This window comes from Erpetoichthys calabaricus, chromosome 17, assembly GCF_900747795.2.
Source record: "Erpetoichthys calabaricus chromosome 17, fErpCal1.3, whole genome shotgun sequence".
Lineage (NCBI taxonomy): Eukaryota > Metazoa > Chordata > Cladistia > Polypteriformes > Polypteridae > Erpetoichthys > Erpetoichthys calabaricus.
In genome coordinates this window covers 43,998,069-44,016,672 of record NC_041410.2, presented here as the reverse complement: position 1 = coordinate 44,016,672, position 18,604 = coordinate 43,998,069, and the positions used below count along the sequence as shown (strand labels likewise).

The 18,604-nt window shown below is 38.5% G+C and overlaps 1 protein-coding gene across 1 annotated transcript in view; it reads right to left on the bottom strand.

The window, feature by feature from the left end:
- The window catches only part of LOC114667253 (secretory carrier-associated membrane protein 2-like), a 105,192-nt gene that overhangs the window by 50,212 nt on the left and 36,376 nt on the right, over positions 1 to 18,604 (bottom strand). Inside the window, exons 2-3 of the mRNA XM_028822490.2 lie at positions 9,455 to 9,535; positions 7,438 to 7,524 (exon numbers count right to left, since the gene is read on the bottom strand). Coding sequence (XP_028678323.1) covers positions 7,438 to 7,524; positions 9,455 to 9,535 — 168 coding nt within the window. The remainder of the gene's footprint in view (positions 1 to 7,437; positions 7,525 to 9,454; positions 9,536 to 18,604) is intronic.

Here is an 18,604-nt window from a genome sequence, read left to right as displayed (position 1 = left end):
TGTTCCAACAGCTAGACGATACGGACGCTTGTCTAAAAATGCTGAAAGATTATCTTCACGTTGCTACCTTCTGTGTGTAGCTGCTTCGTGAAGCGACATGCTGCACGGTGCTTCGCATACTTAAAAGCACAAAGGGCACGTATTGATTTTTTTATCTGTCTCTCTCTATCTCTCTCTCTCTCTCCCCCTGCTCCTGACGGAGGGGGTGTGAGCTGCCGCCTTCAACAGCTTTGTACCAGCGGTGCTTCGCATACTTAAAAGCCAAACAGCCCTATTGATTTGTTTGCTTTCCTCTCTATTTCCTTTGAAGAGGAAGATATGTTTGCATTCTTTTAATTGTGAGACAGAACTGTCATCTCTGTCTTGTCATTCAGCACAGTTTAAACTTTTGAAAAAGAGACAAATGTTTGTTTGCAGTGTTTGAATAACATTCCTGTCTCTCTACAACCTCCTGTGTTTCTGCGCAAATCTGTGACCCAAGCATGACAATATAAAAATAACCATATAAACATATGGTTTCTACTTTGCGGATTTTCTTATTTCGCGGGTGGCTCTGGAACGCAACCCCCGCGATGGAGGAGGGATTACTGTACTGCAGACTGGAAGAAAGCAGTCAAGCTCTTCTGGTCTATCTATATATCTGGGTTGACTCCAGTATCCTCCACTTGAGGATTTTGGGGGTTAAGGGGGGAGGAGGGGTAAAGGGTGCCTGCTTTATCTGAGCAGAGAACTAAATAAACTCTGAATGTAAAGACAGACTATTGGTATATCCTGGAATCCTGCAAAACTCAAATTAAGATAAACTTTGACATTAAGGTGGAATGATATGGCCTGTTAAATCTGACAGGCCTGGTGAGCCATTTTATGACCTGAATAGTACCAATCAGAAAACACTGAAACACTAATGCAATATTATTTGAAAACGAACAGCGTCAGATCGGGTGTAAATTTATGCTGGCGCTGTTAGTTAGGCTCAGATTAAGGTTAAGGGCTGTTCCAAGACCGTCGCTTCCCCCAGGAAAGAAAACTCAGTCAGTGTCAGGTGCCCCTTCAATGTAATAGGAACCACAGTATAGAGAGAAGTGTGTAAACTGCAACAGGTACACATGTCGTAAATGTAGGAAGGACAGTCCTTGGGGGTGTGGGAACTGTTAACATTTGAATTTGATGATTGTATATAGCGCGGAACTGATCTCTCTGAACTATTCTTTCCTCTGCATGTCCTGGAGTACAAAAGAAACACCACCATGACACCAAAATGTGGAGATTGGGCAAGATTGGAGAAAAAAAAAAAGCGGTCACTGATTACAACCGTAAGAAGGCATGCAAATGCATATGAATAATATGAATAATGTTGCATCAATGCCACAATGTTTTCCGAAATATACTATACAGGTCATAAAATGAATTATTCCAAATATCATATATAGTGATCCCCCACTATATTGCGGTTCAGAAGTTGCACCCCCGCTACATCGCGGATTTATTAATACTATTATTTTTACTAGGAGGCTCTGCCCCCTGCTCGCTTCTCTTGCCCACCCCCGGGTTTGGTTTACCGGATAAACAATTTAAAGAGATTGTTATTTTCATGGGAATTGTTACATATGCATTATTTTCATTTTTACTTTAAAACTTTTGTAAAAACAATATTTGTCCTTTATTTCCTGCCCCGAGTGTGGTTAAATCTCTTTCTCGCGGCACTTATAACACTGCTCGCGTTGTGAAGGGGGGGTCTGAACGCACGCTAAAGAAATGCAATCGGTTTAGCTGGTGTCTTGCTGCTGCCGCTGGCCAGCTGTGTGCTGTGCTTGGTGCGCTTTGCGTCAATCACTTAAAAGCCTGTGAAGGGGGGAAGCTGAACGCACACTAAGCAGATGTGGACTTTGTGCTGCTTCTGCCAACATGCTTGTTCTGCTTGTCGCTCTGTGTGTTCTGAAGGGGGGGGGGTGGGGGTTGAGGGCTGAACGCACGCTAAGGAGAGGTGCTCAGATCATCTGCTGCTTTTCTGCTGCTGCTGCTGGCAAGCTGCGTGTTCTGCTCGTCATTGTTTTAAGAGCTGGTGTGCACCTGAAGTTTGTTTGCCAAAAGCATTGCAACAACTGCTAGGTTAGATGTCAGCGAACTTGTTTTAAACTGTTTGTAAGCAGGGTGTGTCGTTAAAGTGTCTGTCTGAGATGATTGGGTCTCGATCGCTTCGCTCCAACCCCCCACTCCCCGGGGGCGTGCTACGCTCCTGCCACTTCATATTGTGAAGGGGGGGAGCTGAATGCACGCTAAGGAGAAGTGGACTTTGTGCTGCTTCTGCTTGTCGCTCTGCCCGTCAGTCATTTAAAAGCCTGTACAGCAGTTGTTCTCACTGTTCTGTTTCACTGCCTTGTCTTGCGTGACGTTAAAATGTTTTATAATAGAGAGATGTTACTCATATCCTTAGCCCGACATCCACATATCATATGTGTTTACAAAGTGTGTTTTAATAAGTTTACATGTGTTTAAAGCGTGTGGGAGGGGTATTTTAAGGGTTAAACTATTAAAAAAATATATGTTTATTTAGATTGTCTTTCTATAGCCCGGATTTTCATCTATCATTGATGGGTCTGGAATGTAATTTCCGTGATAGGCGGGGCATCACTGTATACCTATGTCTCTGTTTTAAGTCAGTGCGGCTTTGACATCATGGACTATAAGGTGCATACTAATTCAGCATGAGCAGGAACACTCAATAAAACTGAATAGAAAAAATTCAAGTGACAATGACATACCAGAAAAGCATGATACACCAGCATTTGTGTGTCAGCTTTTATCCCTCCAGATCAGAGAATTTCCAGGTCCATTGTCTCAAAACACCACTCACATCTAGAGTTATTCCCAGTTTCAGATAAAAACTAAAAGCGTCAGATCTTGTTGTATTGTGATCGTGACTGAGAGAATAAAAGTAAAAAAAAAAAAAAGCTAACTTTTACAAGTACTATAAATTTACAGCGGCTGTTACAGACACAAATCAAATGTATGTTTTTATTGTATAATAATAACAATAAGAGCAGCTCACTACTCAAACAGTAAACTTACGACGAGAGAGCTGGTTTTGAACTCGTGACCTCTGGATAATAAGTCAGAAGTTCTTATCGTACCATGGAAGCTGTCGTTTTACCCTTGTACCCTTTGTGAATGTGTTAATTTGATATTTGGACTTCAGCCTTTACACATTATACAGGTCATGTCTACAATTTGTCATTTATCACTAAAACATGAAAAATGTTTCTGTTTTAATGATGTGTTTACATAGATTGTTGTAGACACGGAACACACATGAAATTATTTAGCTTATACAACTCTAGGTAGCTCTCTCTCAGATAATCAAGGCTTGAACTGGGAGAACTTCTTACCATTTCTGCGGCAATGGGGGGGGGGGGGGGAATAGCAGGCTGCTTGCTGCCTGTTCTTATCGACACATTTATAAGACAAAAGACGCAAACGGAGAGGTGCAAAGGGATTTAAGGTGGGCCGGGTTTACGAGTTTTTTCATAGGCTTTGATAATTCTAGTGTTAACTCTGACTTAGAGAGTTTTGCAAAATTTTACTGGCAACCCTTGCAGTTCTACACAGATTATGCTTGGGTAGGGGTGTTTTAGTTTTTGCACCAGATCTAAAGTAACATGAAACATATTCAATATAAAAACACCATAATTGGACCAAAAATAAAGTCTGCTCTTTGCTATGAGAGTTTAGTTTGTTGAGGTTTTAATTTTTAATTTTACCATTTGCATTGCATGCTTATCCCAAGGATGTAGAATTATGATGATAATCTTACCTTAAGTGATTTAGGGTTCACATAAAAGAGGCAGCCCTGACAAATGTTTGCATTCCCAATTGATTCTAAATCCTATCCTGTTTAAACAGTTTAACTATCACCTAACATGTGTTATGGAATGTCATTTGGCAGGGACAACGAAGATGACAAAATGCAGTGCAATTGCCTTAGGAGAAACATACCCTTACTGACAGTAAAAGAACATCAGCACAGGTCATTATACCAGCACGGAGTAACACAAGAGTGGGTTACACTTCATAGCATAAACAGCCCCAAACGTGAAACCTCAGAAAGCAGAAAAACAGGACACACACAGTGGTGCCCTAGGAAGAAACTAGTGATGTGCATTCTGATTAACTTTGATATTCAAGCACCAACAAATGGATATTCACTTTACTGTATAAAAAAAAAAAAAAAAAAGATATGTCTCATAAAATAAAGTGATTTTCCCACAGCAAGTCGAGGTGGTACAAACATTCATCTATTTGAATACTTTGATGCATTCTTTCTCACATGACCTTTGTTAATGTACTATAATATAAATTGCTGCCATTATTGTGAACAAATGGTTCCACTATGTTTTGAAAACCCCATACAGCAGCGGCAGTGTGTCATTCTACTATATAGTGAATTTTCAATACAAAACTTTGCAATTTTCATTCATCAGTTTAATGACAAGTGATTGCCATACAGGACTACCTTTTTAGTGATGGTTTACCAAGAGATGACTTCACACTCTGACTCAATATACGTATCTCATTAGTTCTCTAAAGCACTGATTCTATACAAAGCTGACAGGTAATGCCTCTTGCAAATAATTTTTTTCAATTAGTTCTGATTTTTAATTTTAACCATAATGAACATGTTTATTAATCTGTGCTTGCATTCTTCTGTCATTTCACAGGATGCTTCAGTCTCACGTGATTGAGCTGGCTGAAAGGTTTTACAAAAGTAAGGCATTACAGATTTGACAAACACCAGTGAAGCTTTCTGTATCAATATATTGCCATACCGGACTATTTTTTTTTTAATGTCTCATTTTCCCTCTACACTACCACAACAACAACAACAGTTATTTATATAGCACATTTTTATACAAATAATGTAGCTCAAAATGCTTTACATCAGGGGTCCCCAACCCCCGGTCCGCAGCCGTCTGACAGCCGGGCCGCGAGAGAACTGCCGGCAACGGCGACTCACTCAGACTTTTCAGAACGCTTGGCGGGCGGGGCTTTGCAGCGGTGCAGAGAGAGGAGAGAGACCAAGGTGAGAGACTATTACAACAAAGTATTTTTATGGTCCCGACAGTTTCCCCATATGACACGAGTCTATGGAAATCACGTTACTACGAAGTACATTCAACAGATGCTTTCATTACAACGACGTGACCTTGAAATGCTTGCACGAATCATCCACAGAGCAGTTAGATCTGTGGTCGCAGCTCAGATGTGCACGTTTGCACAACGATCCCCAAACAGAAACATTGTAAAAAAAATCTCTTTCTTCGAACTTTCCTCGTACTGTTTTTTTTTTTTTTTGCTGTTTTTGTTGTCTGTGGTTTTCATTGATTCCTTTTGCTTATTGCTTGTCAACATTTGAAAAACATCCATTGGAATTTAACTCATTGTCACCCTCCTATAGAAACGGCAGACACGAAAAAAAGATTGCAGTGTTAATGTTTGTGATGTGCAATCTGTTGGATTGGCAAATGTAAAGCATATGTCTTTGTTATATGCAAAAAAAGAAGAAAAATCTCAGATTGCAAAACGTATGCGAACTGCTTAATAACTTTAATAATAATAGAAATGTTATGTAAATTGTGTATAAAACTGCCCCCCCAACCAACCCCGCCCCCCGACCGGTCCGTGGAAAAATTTGCATCTAATAAAGTGGTCCTTGCTGTCAAAAAGGTTGGGGACCACTGCTTTACATGATGAAGAAAGAGAAATAAGGACAAAATAACAATTAAAATAAGAGAACACTAATTAACATAGAGTAAAAGCAAGGTCCGATGGCCAGGGAGGACAGAAAAAACAAAAAAAGTCCAGACGACTGGAGAAAAAATAAAATCTGCAGGGGTTCCAGGCCATGAGACCGCCCAGCCCCCTCTAGGCATTCTACCTAACATAAATGACATCAATCAGTCCTCATTGTATTCAGGGTTCTCATGGAAGGACTTGATGATGACGGTCACATGGACAACACAATACACATATTGAATACCAAAACATTGCTTGAAATATTAAAATAACCTACTAAGAGAATGCTAAAGGGAAAGAAAACCAGTAGATGTCAGGGTCAAACTGAGAGAAAAAGAGCAAAGGAAACAGTGGTGGATTGCATGAGAGGTGGTAGTACAAGGAGAATTTTTCTGGATCCCTTTTTCCATGCTGTAAAATCACTATTGGTATTGGAATTGTCACAAGAAATTGAAATTATTGAACATTTACAAAATGGCAGAAGTGCTTCAAGTATTGCTTTAATTTACGGAGCAGGAAGAAAAACAGGAAACGATATAAAGCTTGATGCTGACAAAATTGAAAAATTTATTGAAAATGAAAACCACTGATGGTAATGTTATTCTGTATTAATGTTGAAGAAATTCTGTATTGTAATTTTCTTTATAAATTCTATGATATTATGTTTTGTGATGTGCAGGCAGCTTGTGACATGCTATGTGGGTGCAGAAAGAGTGGAATGAATGGTGTAAGTGATGGGACTGGGTGAAGGGCTTCTGCTCTGTGAGACACAGACATGCCTCTTAGGAGATGAGAGACAGGAGAAGTTAGGAAAAAAGGAAGGTGCATCAGAAGGAAGTTTTGAGTAGGGAGTCAAGAGACAAAAAGCAGGAGTGTTTACGATATAGCAAAAGAATGAGTGTGAGAGGCAGGAGATAATTATTAGTAGGGAAAGCTTTCTTTTTTTTTTTTTTGGAGATGTGCTCTGTAACCCAGATAATGAAGTACAAGACAGGGCAACGTTTGTTACGGAACAAAGACTCCAAGTAAAACGTTGAGAACTTCAGTACCTATGAGTTAATTTTATTAACACTATATTTTGTTAATATAGCTTTTTTTTGTAAATAAATATTACTATTTGCTAAACTAATTCACTGTATATCATTTTTAAAGTAGCTGATCTGTTATCCATCTTTTCTCTTATCCATCACGGCCTCAGTCCCAACCCCTGACAGATAATCAAGGTTTTACTGTATATGTTTTAACCTTACTTCATTTTTCTGTCTTGCACAGGAAGGAAATAAAACTTTTATAATTAATCAAGTAAATACAGTATATGTAATTATTCAAGTGTTTGCAAGCAAAGTAATTAAAGCTCAATAAGGCAAAAAGGCTTTGTGATTATAGAAATTACTTAAATTTATTGAACTGATTGTAAAATGTGATCCCATTACAATCTTGCAAAAATGATTATTCAATGATTAAAAATAAAAATATTTAAGAGGATGACAGACAGTATAAAAGAGGAAGGATAACCACTATGACTTTTTAAGGAGATTTATTTCCACCTCAAAAACAGTAAAGCCTGAATGTATTGCATTATGTGTAACTTATTTCAGTTCCTATGCCAATGAAACTGTACCTGCTATTATTAAAAATGGCACCTACCTTTGCACTAGGCTCAACTGAAGGCTGTAAAACAGCAGGTTGCGAAGCATTCACTTGAGCTGGAACAGTTGTCTGAGCTGGATTAGTCTTTCAAAAACACAGAAAAATAAAGAGTTCATGATTATTATTTATAATTGATTAGTGCAGGGGTAGGCAACGTCGGTCCTGGAGTGCCACAGTATGTGCAGGTTTTTGTTCCAACCCAGTTCCTTAACGAGAACTCAATTATTGCTGATGAAGCACATATTGCTTAAGTGACATTTTAATGCTTCATTTTAGTGGTCTCGCTTGTTAAGGTTCTTCAACCTTAATTGCTTATTTCAATCTTAAACTGCTGCATTGTGTTTTAATTGCTCCTTATTAGCAATAAGATGTAAAAGACAAAGCAGCCAGCAGTTCTCCAGCTAGCTTTTTTCCAATTACATCTGTGTGTGTTCATCATGCACGGTTTGATTTAATAAAACACTTAATAGAAAAATGTGACAGACTGAAAATGATCTGTTTTAGGCTTCAAATCATTTGGATGATATCCTTGGAAAGGAAAAAAAATCTACGATATAAAAGCCTTACATTGCACAGACTAACAAGCCATAAAATTAAATAAGGTCTGAGATTGGCAATGATTGGTTTTTAATTAAGCAATTGGGTTGAATGAAAACCTGTAGCCACTGCGGCTCACCAGGACCGACATTGCCTACCCCTGTTTTACATCTTATTGCTAATAAGGAGCAATTAAAACACTGAATGCAGCAGTTTAAGATTGAAATAAGCAATTAAGGTTGGAGAACCTTAACAAGCGAGACCACTAAAATGAAGCATTAAAATGTCACTTAAGCAATATGTGCTTCATCAGCAATAATTGAGTTCTCATTAAGGAACTGGGTTGGAACAAAAACCTGCACATACTGTGGCACTCCAGGACCGACGTTGCCTACCCCTGGATTAGTGTATGAATATTCTAGGCCCAGTGATAAACTGGTGCATAATCCATAGCTGCTACCTGCATTGTGTATGACGTTACTGAAAGAGGCTCCAATTTGCCAACCCTGAATTGTAAGAAGTGGGTTTGAGAATGTCCTGTTATAATTATATTATCAATAGTGTGGATCTGTGTTTCATATTGCTTTAAATATAAACAGGCAATGAAGCTTGGATTAAAAACCAATTTATCTCAGAGCACCCTCACGCACTCTCACTCATACCATACTAATTCAGAGTTACTAATCAACTTGACAGGGTGGTCTAGTGGGTTCAAGGAATGATACTAATCCTCAAGGCTGCCAGGTCAGTGTACTGCTTTAACTTAAAGAGTAACACTGAGCAAGTCACAACTGTAATATAATTTGTAAAATAATTAAACTATAGTGCCTTAAAGTGCTAAACAACTTTAAGGCTGTTGTGCGTGTTTAAACTCTGTGATGTGGGAGATAACAAGAAGATTAGGCAAATGCCAAACATACAGTAAAAGAATTCAAAATCTAACCAAACTTCCTGGAGGTAAAAGGCAGTAATGCTAAGCACAGTGCCATATCCGCTCAAAATATATTACTTAAATCATAATAAATTCACAAAAAATGTTCACTTTAGTAAAATTCCACTTTTACCACATTTACTCTTTTATTTATAGCTAACACATAATTTGGCAATAATTGACTTTGTAGTAAAAGACTGCTACTCTCCATATTTAAAATTTAATATGCAAAAATGAACTTTGATTAAGAAGAGGACAATTCAGCTAAATTATATTTAGGTTCTAGTATCTTAAATGAAGATTAATTCCATTATTTGAACTGTGTCTGACTATTTTCCATGGACTCAAAACAATAACATATTTGGATAAACTTTTAATGTATTCTTTAAATAGTTAGACCAATTCTTAAAACTAACCTATTTATGAACAAGAGAAAGAGGTTCAAATAGCATTTAGGAAGTTGCATTCTGCTGAATCTGCACAACTCAAGGTGTGAGGTCGGAAACTCTGATCATGGGTACAGAACAAGGAAAAAAAAATTCATACCAAACGCGAACTTTCTGTAAAAGGGTTGAATTCTTCAATTCTATCATTATTGGAGCTGGTTAACTGCGTTACAGAAGGATCCTAAAGCAACGAACAGGAAAAAAAAAAAGAAATTAGCTTTTCTTCTTGATTATATTCTGGACAAAGAAAAATCAAGTACATTACAACTGTTGCATTAATCTCCAAGTAGAAATCTAAACAACCATATAATGATGTTATCTCATGTTGTATAAGGAATATGCTTATTTATGGAAAAGACACAGTGAAGTAGACTTTATAGTCATTCTTCAATATCTACACAGACCATTGGAACTGGCATAATATTTAAGCATAAATATCAAGTCAAGTATTACAATAAATACACTATAAAACATTAAGTCATTATACAGTATGTTTGAATTGGAGATCTAGTTAGAGCTCTCTTATTCCAGTTTGTTTGGAATTGGGAAAGAGCATGCATTAAATGATGCGTAAAAGATGACTGTGGAGCTAACATGAAAGGCTGCACTGAAACTTTACAGAAAATTGAAATAGATGCTTGGTTTGTTTGAGTAACAGTATTAAGAACACATTCAGAGTATTACAAAGTATTGTACTGACTTCTTCGTGGGTAGAGGGATGGAAAACATACAAGCCAGAGCATACAGTTAAAAAGGAAAAGGAGAGAACAAAATGGGGAAAGCAGCAAGGATGGAGTAGGACAGAACTAATTCTGAAGAAATTGCGCATTGAAATAGGTACAGTCTTCCTCACTGTTCTGGCCGTGGGGAATGCCTTTACTGAGTTGCACTTACTGCTGCTAGTTCCCACTAGGACTGTTATTATGTGGTAGATGCAACCAAGTATCTTTCCTCTTCCGCTCACTCACAACGTCACTTTCAGCCTTTTCTCTAGGGTTTGCAGACACTATTTACCGTTGTGTTTCTCTCTTTCTTGACAACTTTTTGGTAAAACACCATACTCCTGCTTAAATTTTACCACTGCCCTACTTCTCTCTCATTCCACTCTGGGCAGCCTCCTCCCTTCTTCTCTTTGGTTGTGGGATCTGCTCACACCTAAATGTCATATAGTTACATATTATAAAATGTAATGTGTTGCAATGTATTACTATTGAATTATTTTTTCTTTTGCATGAAAATCTGCTTGTTTCACTGGCCAGCACTTCTTTCTAAATCCCAAGTCTATATTGGAGCAATTCTGAAACTGACCAAAATATAGCCAAGTTTTATAATTTTATGTTTTACAAATATGTTTAGTCCTTCAAGTGTGGTGAAGTAAATAACATTCAACCACGTTTTCCCATCTGCAAATGCAAGCCTGGGAAGATGTGCAGTATGAACACAGGCCACTATGCCAACTAGGGAATCCATTCCTGGGCTCCCAATTACCGGGAGCCCGGGATTCCCGGACGTTTCCCATTCCTGAAACTGCTGGAATTCCCGGCTGAATGGGAACGGCCAAACTCGCATATATAGCATGTAAAAATCAATCAAGAAATAACGGAGTTATAGTTGAAAATAATTAAGGTGGCGCCACTGCTGCAGCTTGCACTTCATCAGACAACAGCTTTGAACAGCAACTTGAAATTGCAATGCGTCAGTCTGTTGCATCTGCATTATCTGGGCCAAGAAACTTGCCATCACAGAACGATGACAAGAAACTGGATGCATCAGTAAAAGCTGAAACGGCAGTGTTTCGGAGCAACGGCAAGCGCAGGCATTGATTAGAACATGTGTATCAGTACCTGATGACTGTGCCGCCTACTTCAGTGGAGGCAGAGCGTGCTTTCTCAGCGGCTGGCGTACTCTGCACGAAGGTGCACTCTTGCCTGGACGACCGCACGCTCGACATGTTGTGCTTTCTATGCTCTTATTACCGCAACTAACTAGATACATGTACTTATATGACACTTAGTCTTTTATTGGTGTCAACATATTGCAGTAGTTTTATTAAAAATAAGTGTTGCTCGCTCTAAAACCATTCACATGTGAGATGCCCGTGCACAGTGTCATTCCTGGGAGATTGGGATTCCCGGGAATGACATGCGGGATTCCCGGATTTTCGGGAATGGATAAACCCGTCCAGGAATGGATTCCCTAATGCCAACGATCACATGGTTTCAAAATATCTATAGCAATAGCTGGATTACAACTAAGATGACATTTTCTATATTATGAAATTTACTCAATACTCAAACCTTAGCGGCTAATTTGACAACCCTGATCCAAACAGGCTATACAGATGATTTTCCCCTCATTCCCCTCTCTTTCTTGGGATTTAATTTTTCAAAAATATTGTATTGCTTTTCCCACCAAATCAAAACCTTCCATTTAAATTTTATTTAGTTCCTACATCTAACTCCTCAAAGTGTCTCCATGGTTCTTTCTGATTTGCTGCCTCTGTTCCTCTAAGTCCCTTGGCAACTATTTGCATATTTTTAGGAGTGCTCCACTCTATCTGTTTATTGGTGGTGTGTTGTGGTTTTTCATTTGTCTTTCCTTTCCTATGATGTTAATTTTACCATTACCTTCTCATGGACCTTGCTGTTCTTGTTCCTTTTAACACTAGAATCCCTGAAGCCTACGGAAAAAGTTGTAATGCCGGGCCACCTTAAATTCCTTTGCACCTCTTCATCAGCATCTTTGTTTTGCTAATGTGTCAATCAGCACAAACAGTAGGCAGCAGGCTATCCTATTCCCTGCCCCCAAACCGATGCAGCTGAAGTCGAACACAAAGTTCTCCCTTCTGAAGCCTATTTATCTGGGTGTGAGGTGCCTTGAGTTGCATAGGGTAAATAATATATCGTTATTTGGAATACAGTAATCCCTCACCTATCACAGGGGTTACGTTCCAGAGCCCCCCGCGATAGGTGAAAATCTGCGAAGTAGCGACCTATATTTATTTTATTATTTACACATATTTTAAGGCTTTATAAACCCTTCCCATACTCTTATAAACCTTTCTCACTCTCTTGTTAACCTTTCCCGCACTCTTATAAACACTTCCTATGCTCTTAAACACTTTCTGCATTCTTAAACACCGCAGACCAACACTGCACACTGCACGCAGCGATCAGACGTCAATGTGTCTGCACTTGCTTTGTGAAGGGGGGCAGCTGAACTCTGAGCAGAGCAGAAATGGACTTTGTGCTGCTTCTGCCAAAATGCCTGCTTGTCACTCTGTGCGTTCGGAAGGAGGAGGAGGAGTGGGGGTGTATGAAGGCTGAACGCATGTTCGCTCAAACCCCCCTCCCCGGAGGTGCAGTACGCTCCTGCCACTTCGCATTGTCAAGGGGGTGGGAAGCTGAATGAACGCTAAGGAGAAGTGGACTTTGTGCTGGCTTTGTGCTGCTTGTCGCTCTGTGTGTCAATAATTTAAAAGCCTGTACATCACCAATTTTCCTGTCTCACTGTCTTGTCTTGCGTGAAGTTAAAATGTTTTATAATAGTGAGATGTTACTCATATCCTTAGCCCGACATCCACATATCATATGTGTTAACAAAGTGTGTTTTATAAGTTTACATGTGTTTAAAGCATGTGGGATGGGTATTTTAAGGCTTAAACTATAAAAATGTTTATTTATATGGTCTTTCTATATCGCGGATTTTCTCCTGTTGCTGATGGGTCTGGAACATAACTTCCGCGATAGGCGGGCAATCACTTGTATTTAAAAACCCGCGAAGTCGTGAATTCGTGAAAAGTGAACCGCGAAGTAGCGAGGGATTACTGTACAGTGGAACCTCGGTTCATGAATGTCTCGGTACACATACAAATGGATTACGACCAAAAAGTTCGCCAAACTTTTGACTCGGTTCACGACCATACACTCGGTATACGAACAAGCCAGTTTCCCTTTCGGTTTGTACATGTTCAGTCTCTCCCAGTGCATTTCCTGTGCAGCGAGCAAGAGAGAGAGCGAGAGAGTGAGACACACACACACACACACGCACACACACACACACACACACACACACACAGAGGTAGCGCGAGAGAGAGAGAGAGAGACAGACGCACGCACACACACAGGCAGCGCGAGAGAGAGAGCCGCGCACACACACAGGCAGCACGAGAGAGAGAGCTGGACGCATAAGGTAGGAAGGCAGTTAAAGAATGCACTGGGCTTGATTTTGTTTTCACTTCTGTTTACAGCGATCGGTTCGTAGTGTGCATTGTTGCAATGTTACTTTTCTTGGTGGTTTATTAAATTAAGGATTTTTTCAAATGTTCATTTTTTTCCCTGTGCTTAAAACTCATTAAAAAAAAGTGCTTTTAGCCAGTCATTGGTAGCGCTATAGCGCGAACTATTGCAGTGTTAGTTTTCTCTGTTGTTCAAGGTTTTCTCAGTGTTATTCAGTATTTTTACATTTAGTTTACTATTACGCTGTGCATTCTATGGTTTAATTAACTATATTTGTGCTTAAAAAAATATATATATTTACATACAGTTTGTATGGTTTGGAACGCATTAATTGTATTTACATACAATCCTATGGAAGAAATTGCTTCAGTTCACGACCAAATCGGTTTACGACCAGAGTTTTGGAACGAATTATGGTCGTGAACCGAGGTTCCACTGTACATATATTTCATGTCTCTTCTGTTTCTACAATGATCTAGGCAAATGTTGGATTACAGGAAATCGAGGTAAGAAATGTTGAACATATAACTAAAATAGAAAATCTTTCCATGTTAAAGTAATAATGATATGAAGTGTATAATGTGTGAAGACTTTAGTCCAAATATCAAATAAACACATGCGCTTTTACTCAAGAATATAACCAGCGAGAAATTAACATGTCTTCTTGGATTGTGCAGAGGTAAGAACTGCTGCACTACAGTAATCCCTCGCTATATCGCGCTTCACCTTTCGCGGCTTCACTCCATCGCGGATTTTATATGTAAGCATATTTAAATATATATCGCAGATTTTTTGCTGGTTCGCGGATTTCTGCGGACAATGGGTCTTTTAATTTCTGGTACATGCTTCCTCAGTTGGTTTGCGCCCAGTTGATTTCATACAAGGGATGCTATTGGCAGATGGCTGAGAAGCTACCCGGCTTACTTTTCTGTCTCTCTTGCGCTGACTTTCTCTGATCCTGATGTAGGGGGATTGAGCAGGGGGGCTGTTCGCCCACCTAGACGATAAGGACGCTCGTCTAAAAATGCTGAAAGATTATTTTCACGTTGCTATCTTTTGTGCAGCTGCTTCCTGAAACGACATGCTGCATGGTGCTTCGCATACTTAAAAGCTCGAAGGGCACGTATTGATTTTTGATTGAAAAACAAACTCTGTCTCTCTCTCTCTCTCTCTTCCTGCTCCTGACGGAGGGGGTGTGAGCTGCTGCCTTCAACAGCTTTGTGCCACGGTGCTTCACATACTTAAAAGCAAACAGCCCTATTGATTTGTTTGCTTTCCTCTGTCTTTCTGACAGACTCTGCTCCTGACGCGCACTCCTTTGAAGAGGAAAATATGTTTGCATTCTTTTAATTGTGAGACGGAACTGTCATCTCTGTCTTGTCATGGAGCACAGTTTAAACTTTTGAAAAAGAGACAAATGTTTGTTTGCAGTGTTTGAATAACGTTCCTGTCTCTCCACAACCTCCTGCGTTTCTGCGCAAATCTGTGACCCAAGCATGACAATATAAAAATAACCATATAAACATATGGTTTCTACTTCGCGGATTTTCTTATTTCGCGGGTGGCTCTGGAACGCAACCCCCGCGATGGAGGAGGGATTAGTGTATAATTAAAAGGTTGCGGGTTTGAGTTCAGCCGTTCCTTGTTTTGAGTAGTGAGCGGCTATTATTATTATTATTATTATTACTATAATATAATAAAAACATACATTTGATTTGAGTCCGTAACACCCGGTCAAAATTTTTGCTACCTGTAATAAATATCTCTGAAGGGATGTAAGCAGATACACATATGCTGGTGAATCACGTCTTCTTGATATCTTGTTGTCACTTGAATTTTTTATTATTCAGTTTTATCTATACTAATAAAAGGCAAAGCCCTCACTGACTGACTCACTGACTGACTGACTGACTAACTGACTGACTCACTCATCACTAATTCTCCAACTTCCCGTGTAGGTAGAAGGCTGAAATTTGGCAGGCTCATTCCTTACAGCTTACATACAAAAATTAGGCAGGTTTCATTTCGAAATTCTACGCATAATGGTCATAACTGGAACCTGTTTTTTGTCCATATACTCTAATGGAGGAGGCGGAGTCACGTATCGCGTCATCACGCCTCCTACGTAATCACGTGAACTAAAAACAAGGAAGAGATTTACAGCACGAGTCAAACGCGGGAACGAAGGTAAATGACGTTAATTTTTGAGTGTCTTTTAATACTGTGTAAGCATACATATTAACACATGTGCAATTAAACGTGTGCATTTACGGGGTGATTTCTCAGGCTTAAAAACTCGTCTATTTTCAAACGCGGGAACAAAGGTAAATGACGGTGTTGAGTGTCTTAATACTGTGTAAGCATACATATTAACACATGTGCAATTAAACGTGTGCATTTACGGGGTGATTTCTCAGGCTTAAAAGCTCGCCTTTTATTAAAAAGGTAAATGCAAACTGTTTTCATTCTGAAGGGCACAAACCATGTTAGATTTCAGCCGTTAAACGCACAAAAATGTCGGTACACCAGATAAATAAGAGCAACATATTATCAGTTGTATTGTATGCTTACAATACATATAGAAATGTGTTAATCGTTAACTAATATTATGGGATGGTGTTTTTTGACTCGCGCCTTGATTTAAACGATTGCATTTCTTGGTGGGTTTGCGTAGCTTATTGTCAATATTTTTACACCTCTTTTTAAGACTTAATTTAAAAAGGTTTTCTTTTCTTCTTAATTAAAATTTAAAAGCAATACTTCACCGCTGCAAAGCCCCTCTAGCGCTGACGTCCGAGGTTCAATTACCGTAAGCGAGTGCAGTGAGTGTGTACGCTTGATGAGCCAAGAATAAGGGGGAAAGACGTGTCGCATACTCTTTGCATTATTTGACAGTAAACTATTTTCAACCATTCTATGATCTGTTTCTCACAACTGAAGGCACCGTGGCTGATGTTACCGGACTTGCTGGCCAACCATAAGCGTTACCTGGTAGGTAACCAGCCACTCACTTCACTCCCTTATGGGAATCGAACCTCGGACGTCAGCGCTAGAGGCGAAGCCCCTAAAATTGCGCCACGGTGTGTGGTTCGTTTATTTGACAACATGTAGATCGGGGTAATTACATTCACGGCATTCGTAGTCCGATTCACAATCTGATTGTATGGGTGGTTACCTACCAGGTAACGCTTATAGTTGGCCAGCAAGTCATCTCGAAGTGATCACTCGAGTGAAGGCAGCTTCACAAAAAAACAGATCCTTAAACTGTTATTAGTATATTTTCCCTCAATTTAAAAAGGTTTTCTTTTCTTCTTAATAAAAATTTAAAAGCGGTACTTCGCCGGTGCGAAGCGCGTGGATTTGAGCGACTGACGCATACAGACATATTCATGAGTGCAGGTACTTTGGAAAGAAAGCACCGTGTAAACCTAAAGTTTAAATTAAGTTCATAGACCTACAAAAGGTTGCCATTGATTTGAGGCAAGATTGCTTTTCTCCTGTACAACTATACGTTGCATTCTCAAGAGTGTGCTTGCACGGCTTCAGATATCTATATATATATCTCTATATATATATATATATATATCTATATATATATATATATATATATATATATATATATCTCTATATATCTCTATATATCTCTATATATATATATATATATATATATATATATATATATATCTCTATATATATATATATATCTCTATTATATATATATTATATATATATATATACAGATGTATATAGAGACATAGATATACATATATATATATATATGTATGTCTCTATATATATATATATGTAAGCTTATAAGTACTGCCTTACTTCTCTTTAAGAAAGGAAGATGTAATGATACTTGATTTAAACGATTCCATGTCTTGCTGGGTTTGCGTAGCTTATTGTCAATATCTTTACACCTTTTTTTAAGACTTATTGACTGAAACGGGCTTTCACGAAAAAAGTTAGGGCTTTGCTACAGGATACACCCTCCACAAGTTAAGCAAGTAAAAATAAAGGTATATATTTCTGTTTTATTTAAACCTTTTAAGTTCGTATGCATAGCCCCATTTGGCTGTTTTAGTGTTTTTTTCTTTCTTCAGTAATATTTAATCTCCTTAAAGAAAAAGAACATATGCATTTTACTTTTTTTGTATCTCTTTAGTAATATTTTAGTGTAAAAGGATAACCAGTATTTAAACCTTTTATGTTACTTTATAAATTTATTTTACACAATGTTGAAAAATTAATAAGAAAGCTACATATTTTGGCAGTTGCTGCTTTAATTTTCAATGAAATGAAAAAAGCTCTCCAAGAGAAAACATCAATGAAGAAGAAACAGTTTGCACTAAAAAGGAGAAACCCTCATTTATAAAGGTTTGCTGCAGATGACTTAACTGAAAATAAATTAATAGTTCCTATGTGTATAATACATATTTATCTATTTTACTTATGCCTTTATTCCAGCAACTTGCAACATCTGAGGTACAATTTGTTACATTACTTTTGTTTTTTGCAGCACAGGCAGGTGAAGTGACTTCCTCAGGGTCACACAGTGGTGTCAGTACCAGGATTTGAACTGACAAGCTCCGGGTTTACTGAAATATTACTGAAGAAAGAAAACAAACGAAGACAGGCAAATAGGGCTATGCATACAGATGTCCATCCATCCATTATCCAACCCGCTATATCCTAAATACAGGAGCCAATAAGTAGATATATATATATATATATATACATAATGTGAATGTATGTATGTATGTATGTATATATGTATGTCTATATTTATATGTATATATATATGTTATGTAGATATGTGTACAGTGATCCCTCGCTATATCGCGCTTCGCCTTTCGCGGCTTCACTCCATCGCGGATTTTATATGTAAGCATATTTAAATATATATCGCGGATTTTTCGCTGCTTCGCGGGTTTCTGCGGACAATGGGTCTTTTAATTTCTGGTACATGCTTCCTCAGTTGGTTTGCCCAGTTGATTTCATACAAGGGACGC